The sequence below is a fragment of the Chanos chanos genome, chromosome 8 (genome assembly GCF_902362185.1).
Source record: "Chanos chanos chromosome 8, fChaCha1.1, whole genome shotgun sequence".
Classification (NCBI taxonomy): Eukaryota; Metazoa; Chordata; class Actinopteri; order Gonorynchiformes; family Chanidae; genus Chanos; species Chanos chanos.
The window spans coordinates 11,017,642-11,035,021 of record NC_044502.1 but is presented as its reverse complement, the minus strand read 5'-3'; the positions used below and the strand labels follow the sequence as shown (position 1 = coordinate 11,035,021).

General features: G+C 39.7%; 2 protein-coding genes and 1 non-coding gene across 3 annotated transcripts in view; all 3 read left to right on the top strand.

Moving 5' to 3' along the window:
• The window catches only part of cavin2b (caveolae associated protein 2b), a 14,446-nt gene extending 9,629 nt beyond the window's left edge, over positions 1 to 4,817 (top strand). Inside the window, exon 2 of the mRNA XM_030782111.1 lies at positions 1,865 to 4,817. Within this exon, the coding sequence (XP_030637971.1) occupies positions 1,865 to 2,755 (891 nt within the window). The 3' untranslated portion in view covers positions 2,756 to 4,817. The remainder of the gene's footprint in view (positions 1 to 1,864) is intronic.
• Positions 4,818 to 5,853: 1,036 nt separating this feature from the next.
• Positions 5,854 to 5,935, top strand: trnas-cga (transfer RNA serine (anticodon CGA)). Its single transcript has one exon. It is a non-coding gene; the product is annotated as a tRNA-Ser (tRNA).
• Positions 5,936 to 7,758: 1,823 nt separating this feature from the next.
• nabp1b (nucleic acid binding protein 1b) lies at positions 7,759 to 9,152 on the top strand. The gene is made up of 5 exons (XM_030782845.1): positions 7,759 to 7,855; positions 8,063 to 8,201; positions 8,395 to 8,466; positions 8,618 to 8,702; positions 9,066 to 9,152. The coding sequence occupies exons 1-5, from the start codon at positions 7,759 to 7,761 to the stop codon at positions 9,150 to 9,152; spliced, it is 480 nt and encodes a 159-aa protein (XP_030638705.1).
• Positions 9,153 to 17,380: the final 8,228 nt, after the last annotated feature.

The window sequence follows — 17,380 nt, the reverse complement described above, 5'->3', positions numbered from 1 at the left end:
AATTATAGCATGAATGCCGTATAGATTTTAATGAAGACTGTAAGGTAAAGGCTGCTATACAGGCCAAATTACTCTGTTCAGAGCTTTGGATTGCTTTGTGGGTGTGTGGGGGGGAAGCATGAAAAGAGAGCTACAGCGCCCTCTGTCCATTCAAGATACTTATTACAGGAGATGCAATGTCCATCTGAAAACACAACTCAAGTCACAAGACTTCAAAAAAAACAGTTTATAGAAATGTTTTGGACTGGAGCCTCTTAGAAACATTTAACTGCATCATCTCTCTGAAATATTTTCGATTTGCAAACAAGAGGTTTACTGTGTCTTCCAAGCAGTGAGTCCAAAGCAGCATTCCCTCACACCTGCAGAGTTCTCTACAGCCAGAACACCGGAGTTCAGAGAGGTAACACAGAAAAATGAATCATCTCGGACCAACAGGTGTGCTGGAGGAAGAAAAATATGCTCCCTAAGAGGAGGGGGGTTGCACTAAACATACGGAGTCACTCACTCACAGTCTAGAGGGCGTTAACGGCTTGGCTGTTTTAGCTACGTGACCTCGTCTATATGGGAATTCTTTGTCTTATCATAAAGAGTGAAGATTACAACAACACTCCTGCACATTTCTGCTATGTAGTGAACACTCTAATAACACCTAAAGGGGGTGGGGGTGTAGGTGGGGGGGGTGTAAATATTGGAGCTGCTCTCTCCAGGTGTCTTCCCTGTCCTCTTATTTTCCTCCCTGAACCACTCCTCTTATCACTATCTCCTCTCTCTTTGCTCCTCTCTCTTTCTTGACTTGGCTGTCCTCCACAGCTTAGTGGAAACTCTGAGCTGTGCGAGGCCTTGTCTTGGCTTCCTTCCTGCCGCTCTGTCTTGCTATTCTTTGACTTTTATGATTGTTTCCAGCAGGGAAGAGAGACATAGTGTTCTATGTCTTTGTGCGTATGTGTGTGTGTGTGTGTGTCTGTGTGTGTGTTTATGTATGTGTGTGTTTATGAGACAACAGCCACAAAATGTCTTTTGCATGCAACTTTCCTGTCCAACTGTCTGCAATTTCCCTTCACTGGTAGCCTCCTTGTGTTGGGGTTTATTTTCAGATGACATTTGTACCTTCAGTCATTTCATTATTCCAGCATGACTCACAAAATTTAAGACATACCAGAGTGTCATTTCCTATTACATGAATACAGTAAAGGGCTGACTTCTCTCCAAATGACCTCTTACAGAGTTAGAGATTCCCTAATGCATATCTCTTCTTTATTCAGGAAACCACACCGTTCTTTACAAATGTAGTTCTTGTGCCACCTGCTATGGGAAAATTATGTTTAATTTTTTTTTGGCTAGAGCACACGCCTGTAAAGAAAATCACTGAACACTCTATGAAAGTTTTATCAACAGTGGTTTTAACAATTTACAATTGTAACATAAGGCCATATTGCTTACCAAACTTCACGTCACTTGAAAACAAGTTTTAAAAGTCTGTGACAGTGGTTCATGATCCTACATATAGACTACAATAGATTCTGCAGCTACAAGTCTCTCCTATGTATCATCAACATTCTTCACAAACAACAAAGTTGTCCAGGAAACCAAACACAACTCTTTGTAAGCATACCAACACTTCGAGCTTTGTAATAGTTTGCCTGACCAATGTCCATCTGTTTAAACAAGTAATACAAACCCACTACTGTGTCCTTCAAGTGCAGGAACTGTACATAGTTATGTAAAGGAAAGAATTCAAATGTTGGATTCCTCTGGCATTTACGCAAAGCTGCCTCCAGTTTCATCATATGATGAATAAATATTGCTTTAGCTGATCCTCTTTTTTTGGCAGCGAGCCTGACAGTGTGCAATCTGTCTGTTTCAGGAGGAGAATGAAATCCCTGCCACTGTGTTTGTTAAGGAGCCTGTTCCATTCCCACGTGAGGGTGAAGAGGAGAACGTGGAAGTGGATCCCAACCGCTCCCAAGAAGAGGGCCTTCAGACCATCAACCTCTCCTCTGATGAGGAGCTAGGGCCAGAGGAGGAGGAGGAGGATGAGGCTATCAGCGCCTTGGAGCTGGCAGGTGAACGGGTGGAGAGATCCAGGGCTGAGAGGATCAAACGCTCAAGCCTCAAAAAGGTTGACAGTCTGAAGAAAGCCTTTTCCCGCCAAAACATTGAGAAGAAGATGAACAAGATCAGCACCAAGATCGTCTCGCCTGAGAAACGTGAGAAGATCAAGAAGAGCCTAACACCCAATCACCCAAAGGATCCCAGCGCCAAGAAATCCTCTTTCAAGGTCTCACCACTCACTTTCAACATCAAGAAGGTGCGGGATGGCGAGGTGGAGGCGGAGGCGGAGGCGGAGGCTGACGTGGAAGCATCGGCGAAGTCTGAGGGCTCGCCGACTGCAGTGGCTTCCATTGAGCTAGCCCCCATCAGCAGCCCAGATGAGGACCTGCCTTTCACGGAGGTACACTCCCATCTAGCTCCTGGTCAGGAGGAGGCCAAGGCGGCTGTGGAAGCCATGGAGAAGGAGGAAGTGCCGAGCGCGTCTACCAGCACTGCCGAGCCAGACCTGTCAATTTCGGAAGGTGTCAGTGAGGAGTACGCCCTTTCTGCCACACTTCCCCAAGATACCTCCAACCTGGAAGTATCCCACAATGGGCTGCAGATAGAGGAGGATGAGGAGGAAGAGGGGGAGAAGGAGAAAGAGAAAGAGGAAAGCCCTATAGAAGAAGCAGCAGCCTCTGTTGCAGTGGAGCAAACATCCTAATGTCCTATTCCCAGATCCCTGTTCATGCAAAACCCCAGAAATTAAAACATGCTCCTCTTACTCCACTGGTCATCCCATTCTCCCTAAACAACCAGACATCTACCATGAGTCTGGTGAAATGCTTATCTGTACTCCTCGTCTCATTAAATTACACTGCCATTTGAAAGCCCTTTGCACCAATACACAGACTATGCAAATGAAATGGTTGCATCTCGGGGTGTAAAGACATTCATTTGTGTATCTGCTGTTAAAATATTCCTGTGATTCCAGGTAGGCACTCTATTAGATTCATGCTTCCACAATGTTATTGAATGTTTGCTGCCACTGCCTTTAACTTCTGACCAATTCAGTTCATCCAACTGACTGCTACAGATGACCTAGCAGTTGAGGAGAAACTTTCTATCGGTCCAATACTACTGACTATCTATCTCCATTTTTCTGTCAGGCTGTCTGTCTGTCTGTCTGCCCTTCGACCAACCTGTCAGTAAGAGACTTGGTTCAGCAAGATCAAAAGTTTAAAGCTCAAGGAGTAAGCGAACGCCAAGTGTGCTTTGTCAAACCCATTGGCAGGATTTTCCTAAGCCCAGAATCCATCTCTTCTGGAACACTGAGAGCAAGCCGAACATCATGAGGTTTAGGGTAAACCTGGTGACCCACAATCAGACCCAAAAACAGATTTCTTTTTTTTTTTTTACATGCTTCCAACAATTTAATGTTACTGGCTAGTTTTTCTGTGTTACACTGAACATTCGTTTGGTGAGAAATCTCACTGTCATGTTGTCAAGAGTATTAAAAACCCAAACTGCATGGATTATACTGTGAGGCTATTGTTCTTTATAAATAGTTGCTGGTGGCAAATGAAACTTGAAAGTTGGGTAATGTGTGCTTCTAAAATACTACTACAAAAACAATCAGGTGACATAAATTCCTGAATTTAGGGCCAGGCAGATCGAATCTGGACACGCTCAGAGCATCCCTGGTTTACCCACAGGCCTCACAGATGTCCTGGGGTTGTCTTGAGAAGGATTCCTGGTTTTGATAAATTGCTCCTAAAGAGATCATTTCTCAAACTCCTATTGGCATTGTGTTGGCTAAAGAAGGTTGTGCATATGTAGTGTGAGGTGATCTGGATTGCTGGCATATTTCATAGAGTGATGAAGGAGAGTTTTAGCCCTGTTGGATGCCGGAAGACCTGGAGAGAAACATTTGGAAAGGGTAAGGAGTGGACAAAAGTGAACAGGAGAAAAATGGCTTTCAGCTGTTGAATATGACAAGAATTTGTTTCTTACCTTAACCTTTAAACTGACTTTTAGAGAATCATTAGGAAAACACCAACAGCATAACAGGTTTTCTTCATTTTTATACAAGGTTTAACAGGTAGCAGTACTAAAAAAAAAATACAAAGCCCTATAAATGTTATCCCTTATATTCAATCTTGGAAGCACACTGAAATGAGGAGTTTTGAGAATACACTGCCACTGTGTCAGAAACAGTGAATAGAGTCGAACCAATTGTACAGTTCTGTAATGAAGTGCTCAGTGGTGCTAGAAATATGCTCCTGAATCAGGTCTCTGGTGTCTCACAGTTTTCTTGTCTTCTTATTTTCTTGGAGTGGGATAATATTTTACAAGGTAATATCATAGACAAATTACAGCACACTTGAACAACTGCAATACAAAGTGTGTGTCCTTTGTGCTTTGGGTAAGCCTGTGTCAGATGTGTCAAAGGGATGAGATTTTCTTCTTTTAAGTCTTTACACTATATAACAGATTTTAATTCTTAATGCTAATACTAAAGCCTTTAAACTGTATTAGTGTTTCTTATAAGATATTGACTATATGCTGATGACTTCAATAATATACAGAGATATATGCTGTCTTGAAGATCACATGATTTTTTTTTTTTTTTTTTTAAAGTTATCACTGACGCCAAAGAAGCTACTCTTATTATTTTCCATGGCAGATGACTTATAGCCACGTACAGCTGTCTGTTTCTGCTTTACAGTCTCATCTTTTTTGAGCACCTCTGTCATTTTCTTGCATAATGCAGAATAAAGACTTTAAACCAGATGAAGCTACCATCTCTTGCCTCTTTGTAAATGTAACTTTATGCATGTTTTGCTGTACAACATGTTTTGCTATGTGAAAAGATCCCTGAAGTTCAATTTATTGTTGCATTTAAAACTACACTGGACGAAGCTGTGTGCTTTTCCTATTAGCAATGATCTTCATCCACTGTATCATAATTATGTAGACAGACATATAGAGATCTATACAGAGCATTTCAATATCTGAGTAGGCCTAATAATACTCTTTGGAGTATGATAGCATAATATTGTTGAATTGAAGAGCTAGTTCAGCCCTCGTGAATACAACGGCTGAATCAGAGAGACATCATATTTACTGATATCTGGAAGTCTTAATTTCCCGGTCAGTATTTTTCATTTCATGACACATTATTTTTCCTTGGTTCATCGACCTTGGCCAGATACTTTCGCCTTTAAAACAATTTGCATCCTATTGCTAAAAGGTCTGACTAAGATTGACTTCATTTTATTTAGGATGGCTTCATCGACCATCGATGTTTGCAGGGTCCCCAGTCCACTCTAATTTTTCTGCAGCTGAAACTGCCTGAAAATTTCTAATTAATGTCTTGGTAAGTGCTGTAAGAATACAAATGTTGCCTTCTAGAAACACGAAACAATAAAATCCATTAACTAAAATATAAGTTTGCCATGCACTTATTTAACTTCAAATCTATGGCTCAATTTCCCTGTCACATTGAAGGTTCATGACCATCAGAAAACATCTCCCCTAAGCGAACACATCTACCACTGCACACAGTTTCGATACATTAACGGTATTGTTAAAGCGACGAAAACCTAAAAGTTGTTACAGTAGGCACTACTGAGTCGAATTAATAGAGTCGAATTAAAATATAAAAATTAAAGATTTTTCTTCATTCATACCAACAGAACGTAATGTTAGTATAGCCCAATATACTGTACCTAAAGAAATAATATTTTTATGGGAAAAAATCAGCGAAGGAAAAAATTAGCGAACACAACATAAAGAGCTGGAGACATAAAAATGCGCGCCGTCACGGTGGCCGAGAGGTTAAGGCGTTGGACTCGAAATCCAATGGGGTTTCCCCGCACAGGTTCGAATCCTGTTCGTGACGTCTAATTTCTATTCACTTTTTTTTGCCTTGTAATTCAATTTTACGTCAACTGCGTTGGGGAAAAGAGATTCTGCAAATCAAAGAACGGTAGGATATATCCACCCATGTTCAAATCTGTACATTCGACAACCTCCCACAACCGTCACAGTAGTGGTGGGCAGTTCCATTCAACCGATTCTTTCAAACAGTTCGAAAAACTGATCCCCGGCTTTTGAGTTTTGATTCTTTTGCACTTCCGATAAGTTTCTTCACTCGTTCCTCGCTGAAGCTTTACGCTAAATGAAAAAGGCCGTGTACAAATCTAATGTTGATAAAATAATTACTCAAACTTTGGATAATTTCAATAAAAATAGTTATTTCTTCTTTGCTAATATTCCCTTTATATTTAAATTTCAAAATGGTAAAAATCAATGTATGATAAATGTGCATAGCCTAAAACACGTAAGCTTAACATCAAACAGTTACATGCTTAAAACTCCTTTTTATTTATTTCCTTCGAACAAACAGTGCTATCGTTTCACTGTTGGAAAAAACACATTTCTAATATCAATTTTTTGTATTTACATAAACCCATAAGTCCATTCATTAGCTACACAAAAGTTTCTATTTTGTCATACAAAAGCGAGTATGCCTGTCTTTCAGCCTCTTACTTCCTTGTTTCTGAACTGTCAAAGATTGTATCTACTAGCTGGGCCTTTTGGGGTGCTGGAATTATGTACCCACTGAATCGACAGAACGACCCAGAACAAGTCTTCGGGTAGAGTTGTCTGCTGTGCTGCATGAACCGGTCGAGCTGAGCCACGAGTTCGGATAGACTCGTCTACTGCAGGAACCTTGGAACTCGGATTTTCGAACTCGAGCTGTCCCAGTTCCAACTGGAGCTTTCGAACTCGAATTTCCTGACTACTGAACTGCAGAAGGCTGATGGTCGGGACACTACAGCGGTGTAACTAAATTCTTTTGTTTGTCATACAAAGATTAAAAATAATTACCTCACTGGAATAAATGCAAACACTTGTCAGTTTAGTAAGATAAATACAGTCGGCCCTCCATATTCGCAGGAGCGCAGGATTCCCACAAAAGTGGAAAAAATGCGAATATATCTCTAGCCGCTATATTGTATACATTTATGACGTACTGAACTTTTTTATTTTTCTTTATGTTGCACATATGAATAAAACGATGTCCGAAATAAATGTATTGATACGTTTTCTTCGTTTATTCCATAACAGCATAAAAATACATATCACTCCGACATTTTTTCTCGCTCTGTAGCCTACTCTCTTCTCTATTTAGTTTTATTTCCTCTGCACGAACTCTCTACCATACCAACAAGAACCTCTCTACGCACTAACTCCCCTTCTCTTAAAGGTAGCGGCAAATTATGTCTCAGTGCAACAGCATAGCAACAACAGTAATACCGCAAAAAAAAAGTCCGAGTCCTGGAGGGGATGCAAAACATACAATAACGGGGGGTGTACCACATTTACATTTTCTAGACTACGTGACTTTTCTGCGATTTTCCGCAGTCTTCCGCAAGCCTCACAAATGTCTCACCAGTTGTGGCGCGATCTCTTCTCTAATAGGAGGGCAGGTCTCATGTTCCTAATTAGCGTATGTTAATCAACCAGTATTACCAAACTCTCGAAGTGATGGGTAAAGTTGCTAGCCAATTCTTTTGAAATCCTTAAGAAAGTTCCATTAAACGATTAGATTAATCGTATCTCAGCGTGTTACACTTGGGCGAAAACAGTTTCCTTTGACCAAATTCTACGGTACCACTGGAATAAGCGTAGGCCGACCTAATTTGTGTGCTGTTGGCCATGTCAAATACTCCCACCGACGCAGGCAATACGTTGATCAAAGATTTAAAGCCTGGATTGAAAAATGTCAATGTTGTTTTCATAGTATTGGAAATCGGTGAGTCGCTTAAGAAGTTTAAAGAAGGCTGGTTAGTTTTGAGCTACACTGCTTCTATTTTTATATATATATTTTATTTATTTCAGATTTGCCTTAGAAAGTATGTGCCTTTTAGCGACGCCTCGTCTCAGGATTGTTTTATTTGTTAAGCGTTCGATCCAGGGACGCCAGGTGATTTAGTCTGTATGCTGTTTAACTTGATTTTAGGCCGTGTAACTAAGACTAAAGACGGGCATGAGGTACGCTCATGTAAAGTTGCAGACAAGACCGGCAGCATTACCGTCTCCGTTTGGGATGAGGCAGGCAGCTTTATTCAAACCGGAGACATCATTCGTCTCACGCGAGGGTAGGTTACACACCAAATGTCTTAGTTTTAACGATTCGAATGGCCAAAACGAAGTATAATGAAGCTAAAGTAGGCTGTCTAGAAGCTCCCTCCTCATTACCTTTTTTGGCCTCTGTGTTTGTATGTCCCATTTTCTTTTTCATTGTTGGACTGTTTAATAGTCTAGAAATCTTATGTGAACTCTTGATTTCAGATACGCTTCTCTCTTCAAAGGCTGTCTAACTCTCTATTCTGGAAGGGCTGGAGACTTGCAAAAAATTGGAGAGTAGGGTGTTTGTTTTTAAGCGGATCATGAATAATTTCTGATGTACCACTCATACTGACTATTAGATTATTAATTACCACAGGTTGATTTTAAATGTTCCACCTTTGTTGAATGAAACAAACCACACTTCTTCTCTCAATCTTTTCTGCAGGTTTTGTATGGTTTTCTCTGAGGTGCCAAATTTCAGTGAACCTAACCCAGAGGTGCTTGCTCAAATCAACCAGATAAACAAACCTGTGAGTGCATGTATTCTACGAAGTGTATGTAACCTTTGAGGTATTTCTTGTATATTTGCTCCACTAAATTGCCATATACTGTATGGTGAACAGGTTGGTAAATGGTGTTCATTTAAAATCAGGTTTGTTTTTGCCTGTCCATAGGTGAAAACTGAGCTTCAGAGTAACTCACAAAATTACGTGAATTCAGGAGCACCTGGACAAACAGGTGAATTTCTTGATTTTTATATTTCCTAAATGTAAAATAAAACACAAGTGGTAGTTGTGTCCTTGTGTAGCTGAGGTATGAGGAGTATTGAATTTTTAAATATATATAATATATATATTTTTTTTTACATTTTCAACTTTGTTTTTCTCTTTCAGCTAATGGCCCCACAGTGTCTTATTCCTCAAATGGTGCCTCACCACTTCCTCGAGACTGGGCATTTGGAGCAGGAGGACGGGGTGTAGAGCGTCTCCATGGAAACTCTAGCCCACAGACTTTTGTAGGGGGACGAGGAACAACTGCTAAATCCTCTGTGATGATCAGTGTTCGAGACCCTCGAAGAGCACTGAAAAGATGATTCCTGGTGAGTGCACATGTAGATCCCATATGTTTCGTCCACATATTACTACTGCCTCCTATTGGCTAGAAATATGTAGAGCATGCTGTTTGTGATTTTCGCTCTTGCACAACTGCTCACACTCTACTTTCTGTTACAGGATTGATGAAGAGCGATGTTTTGGCAATTTTCTTTTACTTCATGTAATGTAACAAGTGGTGACATTTCCATTACAATTCCACTTTTATTTCATTTTTGGTCTGGTCCAATTATGTGGATGTGCATAAAAACTGACAAGACCATTAAAGACAAATAAAGAATACAGATAGAATACTTGAAGACCTGACATTTTTTAAACAGACCAGTCATGGAAAATATTCATGTCTGTGAAAATGCATGATCATTGAAATACCTGAAAGAAACCTAGATTTTGTAAATGGAAAGTAGTTAAGACCCACGTTCAAGGTAGATTGTGAAAGCACATATTAGATACAAAGTTTTTTTTTTCAGATGTTTATTGTATAATGCAGACGCAAAAGCAGTTGAAAAGCATATTAACCAAAATTATGAAAAGGTTAAACTTGCCATCGATATTTTAATTCTACACTTCTTTTATCAGAAGACCATATGGGCGAATAGAACTCTCCACAATTTCTCTTTCAGCAGCAGATGATGTGCCCTTTGGAACAGGAATTATCAGATTATCCTGCGTTTTGGATTGATCCTGTTCTGCATGATAACTTTAAGTCTTCCCCTTCTCGATTGATCTGAACTCCTTGCAGTATTCACCAGCCTCATCCAAAACTGGGGTTGAGTAGATTCCTCTCCCATGAGCTTCACCAGGTCCTGACATATAGTGGGACTGATAAATCCCCTCAGCACCGTCAATACTGGTGCCATGATAGGAGACCGGCCATTCACCCTCCACAGACTCACTTCTCCAACCGTCAGGGCCCAGCCAGGTGTTTCCATCTGGGTATTTATCCCGAACTTTCAGAGCGATCCGCATCCAGCCACATGGGCGTTTCTATGGTTCATTTCTTCGCATACATGTATCAGAGTCTGAAATATTCGTGAAGTCAAAATCAAACTGGGTCAAAGAACTTTTCTTCCCGCACAATGAATTCTCTGACAGTAGCACCACATGTGCTGGAATTCTCAGATGTACCTCCCAAAAAAAAGTGACTTTAGTGTTGTCACTTGTTAAACAGCTCCCAGATGTGGTGGAAAGCCCAACAGGGCACCGAAGATAAAGTTGTTTATAGTCAACTCTTGAACTCCGCTGTTTTTGGAAATCTCCTCAAAGTCTCTTCACATGGACTCCCATCAGAGCAAAGAGTGCCTCTAATTTGATATCTTCATCCAGACTTTACCTGTCTGTTTTTCCTGATGGTGTGTGAGAACATGTGTACGTTCTCACACAAATGTACGTTGGACTACAGTTTGGCAGGAAATACTCTAATTTTCAGTTTTGCTTCAAAGAGAGACACTAAAGTGTTGTTTGTTTTGTGAAGTCCTTTCAGCTCCTTTGGGAAATATTTAAAACCTCTCTCAGGGAACTTTAACTGGCTTCATCTTCTAAGGTCGTTAAACGTTTTGAACTGCATGATTAGCCCTTGTTACGGGTTATTTTTCATTTATATTTTTCCCGAATGAATCCCTTGTGAACACGTGTTCTTACATAAAGCCGCTCCCAACCCCACTCCTCCATTATACAGCACTCTCTCTGTACGGCTATTTAAAGTCTTCAAAGCATTCATCATAGAGGAATGCTATATGTTCCTTTATGTAGAGGAACACCTCTTGTGAACACAGCCGTAACCCTCAGGATCCTGTAGATGACAGGATCTAGCTATACCCTATCTATGATTTATAATGAGTTTTTCCTTTCTGTTTTCAGCTGCAAAGCAGGCAAGTTATTGTAAAATCTCAGAGTATACTTACACTCCAGTTGAAAGAAAGGCTTTCGTTAACATGATGGAGGCTGTAGCATGGCTGGCAGTGAGAATTGTATATTAATATCCTTGGTTGGAATCTGACTGAAGCACTCGGAGTCCAACAAAACTGAGTTTAAAACATCCATTTCTTTGTATCACAGAAAGTTGAGATATATTCCTGGATGGCCCACACAAGCATTTTCAGAATTCTGGAATCCTTTTTTTAAATCGACCATCATTTTTGTACAGTTCCCTCTAAATCCTGAGGTCCATTTCTTGTGAAGAGACATTGTAATGTTGTCTGGGTAAACGAAGGTTGTAACACATACTGCAGAGGCTGCGATTGTATGATTACGTTATTTGTTTGCTTCAATTAATGTCTATTTTAGTGTTTTCTGTTATTGCAGAGAGTTTGAAAACATGGTGTACCTGTTCCAACCCCTTTATTTTTCTGTTTATCTTGCACAGTGGGAATCAATTTGCCGATATCCTTGTACCCACATTGCGTATAATATATGGTATATTTTTAAATTCAATCCATATTTGTGGAGTGAGCATTTTAAAACCAATGAAAACACATAACAGAAATAAATAAATAAATTGTAATCCAGGTCCACATCCCTCCTGTGTGATATGACATTCTGTCCTCATAATGTCATGCATGTGTGAAAAGGAAAAATCAGGCTGCTGATGATATTAATTAGGAGAAGTCTTGATCTGAAATTTGCAAAGTTGTGCCATTCTGGATAGTCAGGGATGAGAAAAACTTTTTTTAGGACTGGTCTACTTCATTCAGTGTCAGCTGATGGAAATCCACCTCATTCAATATAGTCATCAGTTTAGTGATGGGATATGAAAGCCTAGCAAATGCCTGAAAGCCACCAAGTGGTGAAGAGATACACAGCGTGAATCTCTAACTGTTGATAAGTCACAGAAATTTGTGCCCATTTACAAAAGAATATCAAATATATGCTGAAGGGAATGCAACATAACGGGATGCAAAATTCAAATCTTCAAATTTGATGGATTAGGAAACATATTTTAGTTGGCAAAAATGCAGCATGAAAATGGATATTTGCATCATATTAAGACCCGTCTATGATGTGCTGACGAATTCAAACTTTTTATTTGCTTTTTCAAAAATGTTTTGTCATGAGGCACCCAGGAGACAGGTGGCAGCAGTGGGCAGTTTACTAAAGAGGCTCTAGTTGGAAAACTCACACCACAAAAATGAATTGAATTTAAAAATATACCATATATTATACGCAATGTGGGTACAAGGATATCTGCACATTGATTCCCAACTGTGCAAGATAAATAGAAAAATAAAGGGGTTGGAACAGGTACACCATGTTTTCAAACTCTCTGCAGTAACAGAAAACACTAATATAGACATTACGTTATTTGTTATTTATTTGTATGTGTTACAACCTTTGTTTACCCAGACAACATTACAATGTCTCTTCACATGAAATGGATCTCAGGATCTAGAGGGATCTGTACAAAAATGATGGTCGATTTAAAAAAAGGATTCCAGAATTTTGAAACTGCTTGTGTGGGCCATCCAAGAATATACATCAGCTTTCTGTAATACAAAGAAATGGATGTTTTAAACTCGGTTTTGTTGGACTCTGAGTGCTTCAGTCGGATCCCTGTTTTAGCATACAAAGCTACCTGAAAATATAACATTAAAAACCTCTCTTTTTTCATTAATATGAGAACCCATGCAATTACTGGCATGAGGTACGCTCATGTAAGGTTGCAGACAAGACCGGCAGCATTACCGTCTCGGAGACATCATTCGTCTCACACGAGGGTAGGTTACACACCAAATGTCTTAGTTTTAACGATTCGAATGGCCAAAACGAAGTATAATGAAGCTAAAGCAGGTTGTCTAGGAGCTCCCTCCTCATTAACTTTTTTGGCCTCTGCATTTGTATGTCCCATTTTCTTTTTCATTGTTGAACTGTTTAATGGTCTAGAAATCTTATGTGAACTCTTGATTTCAGATACGTTTCTCTCTTCAAAGGCTGTCTAACTCTCTATTCTGGAAGGGCTGGAGACTTGCAAAAAATTGGAGAGTAGGGTGTTTGTTTTTAAGCGGATCATGAATAATTTCTGATGTACCAGTCATACCAACCATTAGATTATTAATTACCACAGATTGATGTTAAATGTTCCACCTTTGTTGAATGAAACAAACCACACTTCTTCTCATAATCTTTTCTGCAGGTTGCTCCATGAAACTGCCATATACTGTATGGTGAACAGGTTGGTAAATGGTGTTCATTTAAAATCAGGTTTGGTTTTGCCTGTCCATAGGTGAAAACTGAGCTTCAGAGTAACTCACAAAATTACGTGAATTCAGGAGCACCTGGACAAACAGGTGAATTTCTTGATTTAATGTTTCCTAAATGTAAAATAAAACACAAGTGGTAGTTGTGTCCTTGTGTAGCTGAGGTATGAGGAGTATTGAATTTTTAAATATATATAATATATATATATATATATATTTTTTCTTACATTTTCAACTTTGTTTTTCTCTTTCAGCTAATGGCCCTACAGTGTCTTATTCCTCAAATGGTGCCTCACCACTTCCTCGAGACTGGGCATTTGGAGCAGGAGGACGGGGTGTAGAGCGTCTCCATGGAAACTCTAGCCCACAAACTTTTGTAGGTGGACGAGGAACAACCGCTAAATCCTCTGTGATGATCAGTGTTCGAGACCCTCGAAGAGCACTGAAAAGATGATTCCTGGTGAGTGCACATGTAGATCCCATATGTTTCATCCACATATTACTACTGCCTCCTATTGGCTAGAAATATGTAGAGCATGCTGTTTGTGATTTTCGCTCTTGCACAACTGCTCACACTCTACTTTCTGTTACAGGATTGATGAAGAGCGATGTTTTGGCAATTTTCTTTTACTTCATGTAATGTAACAAGTGGTGACATTTCCATTACAATTCCACTTTTATTTCATTTTTGGTCTGGTCCAATTATGTGGATGTACATGAAAACTGACAACCAAACACCGTGAAAGACAAATAAAGAATACAGATGGAAAGACATTTTTTAGATACACCAGTCATAGAAAATATTCATTTCTATGAAAATGTACAATTGTTCCAATCCCTGAAAGAAGATTTGTAAATGAAAATGCAGTAGTGAAGATCCACATTCAATGTAGGTTGCGAATTTACTGATTTGCTATTTTTTTTCCAAATATGTGTGTTGTATAATACAGACACAAAAGCAGCTTATGAGAGATTAGCAGAATATGAAAAGCATGTAAATCAAAATAACAAAAAGGTTCAAATTCCCATCAGTATTTTTATTCTACATTTCTTTTATCAGAAGACCATATGGGCGAATAGAACTCTCCACAATTGCTCGTTCAGAAGCAGATGATGTGCCCTCTGGAACAGGAATTAACCAAAAGTCCGCTCTTTTGCAGATTTTCCTGCGGTTTGGATTGATTCTGTTCTGCATGATGACTCTGTAAGTCTTTCCATTTTTCTCAGATTTGAACTCCGTGCAGAACTGGCGGGCCACGTCCAAATCCGGGGTTGAGTAGACTCCTCTGCCGTAAAGCTTACGAGGGCCTACCTTATAGTGGGACTGAATGATCCCTTTAGCACCGTCAGTGCTGGTGCCATGATAGGAGACCGGCCATTCGCCTTCAGCAGACTCGCTTCTCCAGCCGTCAGGGCCCAGCCAGGTGTTTCCATCTGGGTATTTATCCCGAACTTTCAGAGCGATCCGCATCCAGCCACATGGGCGCTTGTATGGTTCATTTCCCCTCATGCACCTTCCAGAATCTGAAGTATTTGTGAAGTCATAATCAAACTGTGGATCAAAGAACTCACTTTCCCGCACAAAGAGCTCTTTGACATCGGCACCACCAGATGTGCTGGAATTCTCAGATGTACCTCCAAAAAAAAGTGACTTTAGTAGTGATGTCACTTGTTCAACAACTTCATAAAGCAATGGAAAGCCCAGCAAGGCCCCGGAGACAAAGTTGTTTATGGTCAGTTCCTGTGCTCCGCTGTTTTTGGAAATCTCCTCAGAATATCTCTTCACACGGACTCCCATCAGAGCAGAGAGTGCCTCTAATTTGATATCTTCATCCAGAACACTCATTTTACTGACAAACAAATCAGCACTGCGGTGACTGTGGAGTTCTTTAGTAGTGTGTTTTTCCTGACGGTATGTGAGATCTCGTGTGCGTACTGACAAATGAATGTTGAACTAGAGACTGGCAGTGCATATTCTAACTTTCAGTTTTGTTTCACAAAGAGAAGGTAAAGTGTTTGCTTGGTAAATTCCTTTGAGCTCCTTATAACTTCTCTCACGGAACTTTAACTGGCTCAGTCTTCCAAGGTTGTAAAACGAATTGCATGACTAATGAATTGCATGACTAGATAGCGATTGTTAGATTATTTTTCATTTAGTTTTTTCCGAATGAATCCTCAGGGAACTTATGTGGTATGTGTGCACACATGCGCATGCGTAGAGCCCCTCCCATCCCCTCTCCTCTTTTATGCAGCTGTTTCTCTGCACTGCTATGAAAAAGCATTTCACAGAAGAGAAGCATTTCTTGGAAGCGAAGCAGTAACCCTCAGGATCCTGTGGGGGCAGGATCTATCTGTACCGTGTCTATGATGTATAATGAATTGTAATGAATTACAGACAAAAGCAGTCAAGTTATTGTAAAATCTCAGAATATACTTTTAAACACTCAAGTTGAAACATGATGGAGGCTGTAGCGTGGCTGGCAGTGAGAAGTGCATATTAGCATCTTTGGCTGGAATCTGACTGAAGCACTCAGAGTCCAACAAAACTGAGTTTAAAACATCCATTTTTTTAAAATACAGAAACCTAACATATATTCTTGGATGGCCCACACAAGTATTTACAAAATTCTGGAATCCTTTTTCAATCGACCATCATTTTTGTACAGATCCCTCTAGATCCTGAGATCCATTTCATGTGAAGAGACATTGTAATGTTGTCTGGGTAAACGATGGTTGGAAGACATACTGTAGAGGCTGCGATTGTATGATTACATCATCTGTTTGCTTCAATTAATGTCTATTTTAGTGTTTTCTGTTACTGCAGAGAGTTTGAAAACATGGTGTACCTGTTCCAACCCCTTTATTTTTCTGTTTATCTTGCACAGTGGGAATCAATGTGCAGATATCCTTGTACCCACATTACATATATAATATATGAGATATATTTTTAAATTCATGTTGAATACTATATGTAGCATTTTACTTTGTGGAGTGAGCATTTTAAAACCAATGAAAACACATCACAGAAATAAACAAATTGTAATACAGGTCCACATCCCCCAGTATGATGTGACATTCTCATATCGACATGCATGTATGAAAAGGAAAAATCAGGCTACTGATGATATTAATTAGGAGAAGTCTTGATCTGAACTTTGCAAAGTTGTGCCATTCTGGATAGTCAAGGATGAGAAAAGGAGAAAAACTTTTTTTGAGACTGGTCTACTTCATTCAGTGTCAGCTGATGGGAATCCACTTCATTCAATATAGTCATCAGTTTAGTGATGGGATATGAAAGCAATAGCAAATGCCTGAAAGCCACCAAGTGGTGAAGAGATACACAGCATGAATCTCTAACTGTTGATAAGTCACAGAAATTTCATTTACAAAAGAATGTCAAATATATGTTGAAGAGAATACAACATAATGGGATACAAAATTCAGATCTTCAAATTTGATGGACTGAGAAATGTCTTTAAGTTGGTAAAAAGGCAGCATGAACTTGGATATTTGCATTATATTAAGACCTGTCTATGATGCGCTGACAAATTCAAACTTTTTAATTGCTTGTTCAAAAATGATTTGTCATTAGGCACCCAGGAGACAGGTGGCAGCAGAGGGCAGTTCACTGTGGTGACTCAGTGAAGAAGTCTGTCTCACATCTGAGCCTTGTTAGGCCCTGTGTTTAATGACTGCTGTTTTGTTTCAGAAAGCAGGTTCAGTGAAAACTCAGAGTAAGTTAACTTAGAGTAAGTAGCAAACCTCCTAATAGCAGAGCTCTATGGCTTTGTTTTGCTAGGAGAATGAAGACATAGGGTTCTCTTATTAGGAGGTCTACTACTTACTCTGAGTTAACTTACTCTGAGTTTTCACTAAACCTCCTTTCTGGAATACCACCGAGAT

What these genes read in the sequence shown, in the direction of transcription:
- nabp1b (XM_030782845.1), top strand. Translation starts at nt 7,759, where the DNA reads ATGTCAAATACTCCCACCGACGCAGGCAATACGTTGATCAAAGATTTA. An exon ending in ATCATTCGTCTCACGCGAGG is followed by an intron (nt 8,202 to 8,394) that starts GTAGGTTACACA and finishes TCTTGATTTCAG; the next exon opens with ATACGCTTCTCTCTTCAAAG. An exon ending in GACTTGCAAAAAATTGGAGA is followed by an intron (nt 8,467 to 8,617) that starts GTAGGGTGTTTG and finishes TCTTTTCTGCAG; the next exon opens with GTTTTGTATGGTTTTCTCTG.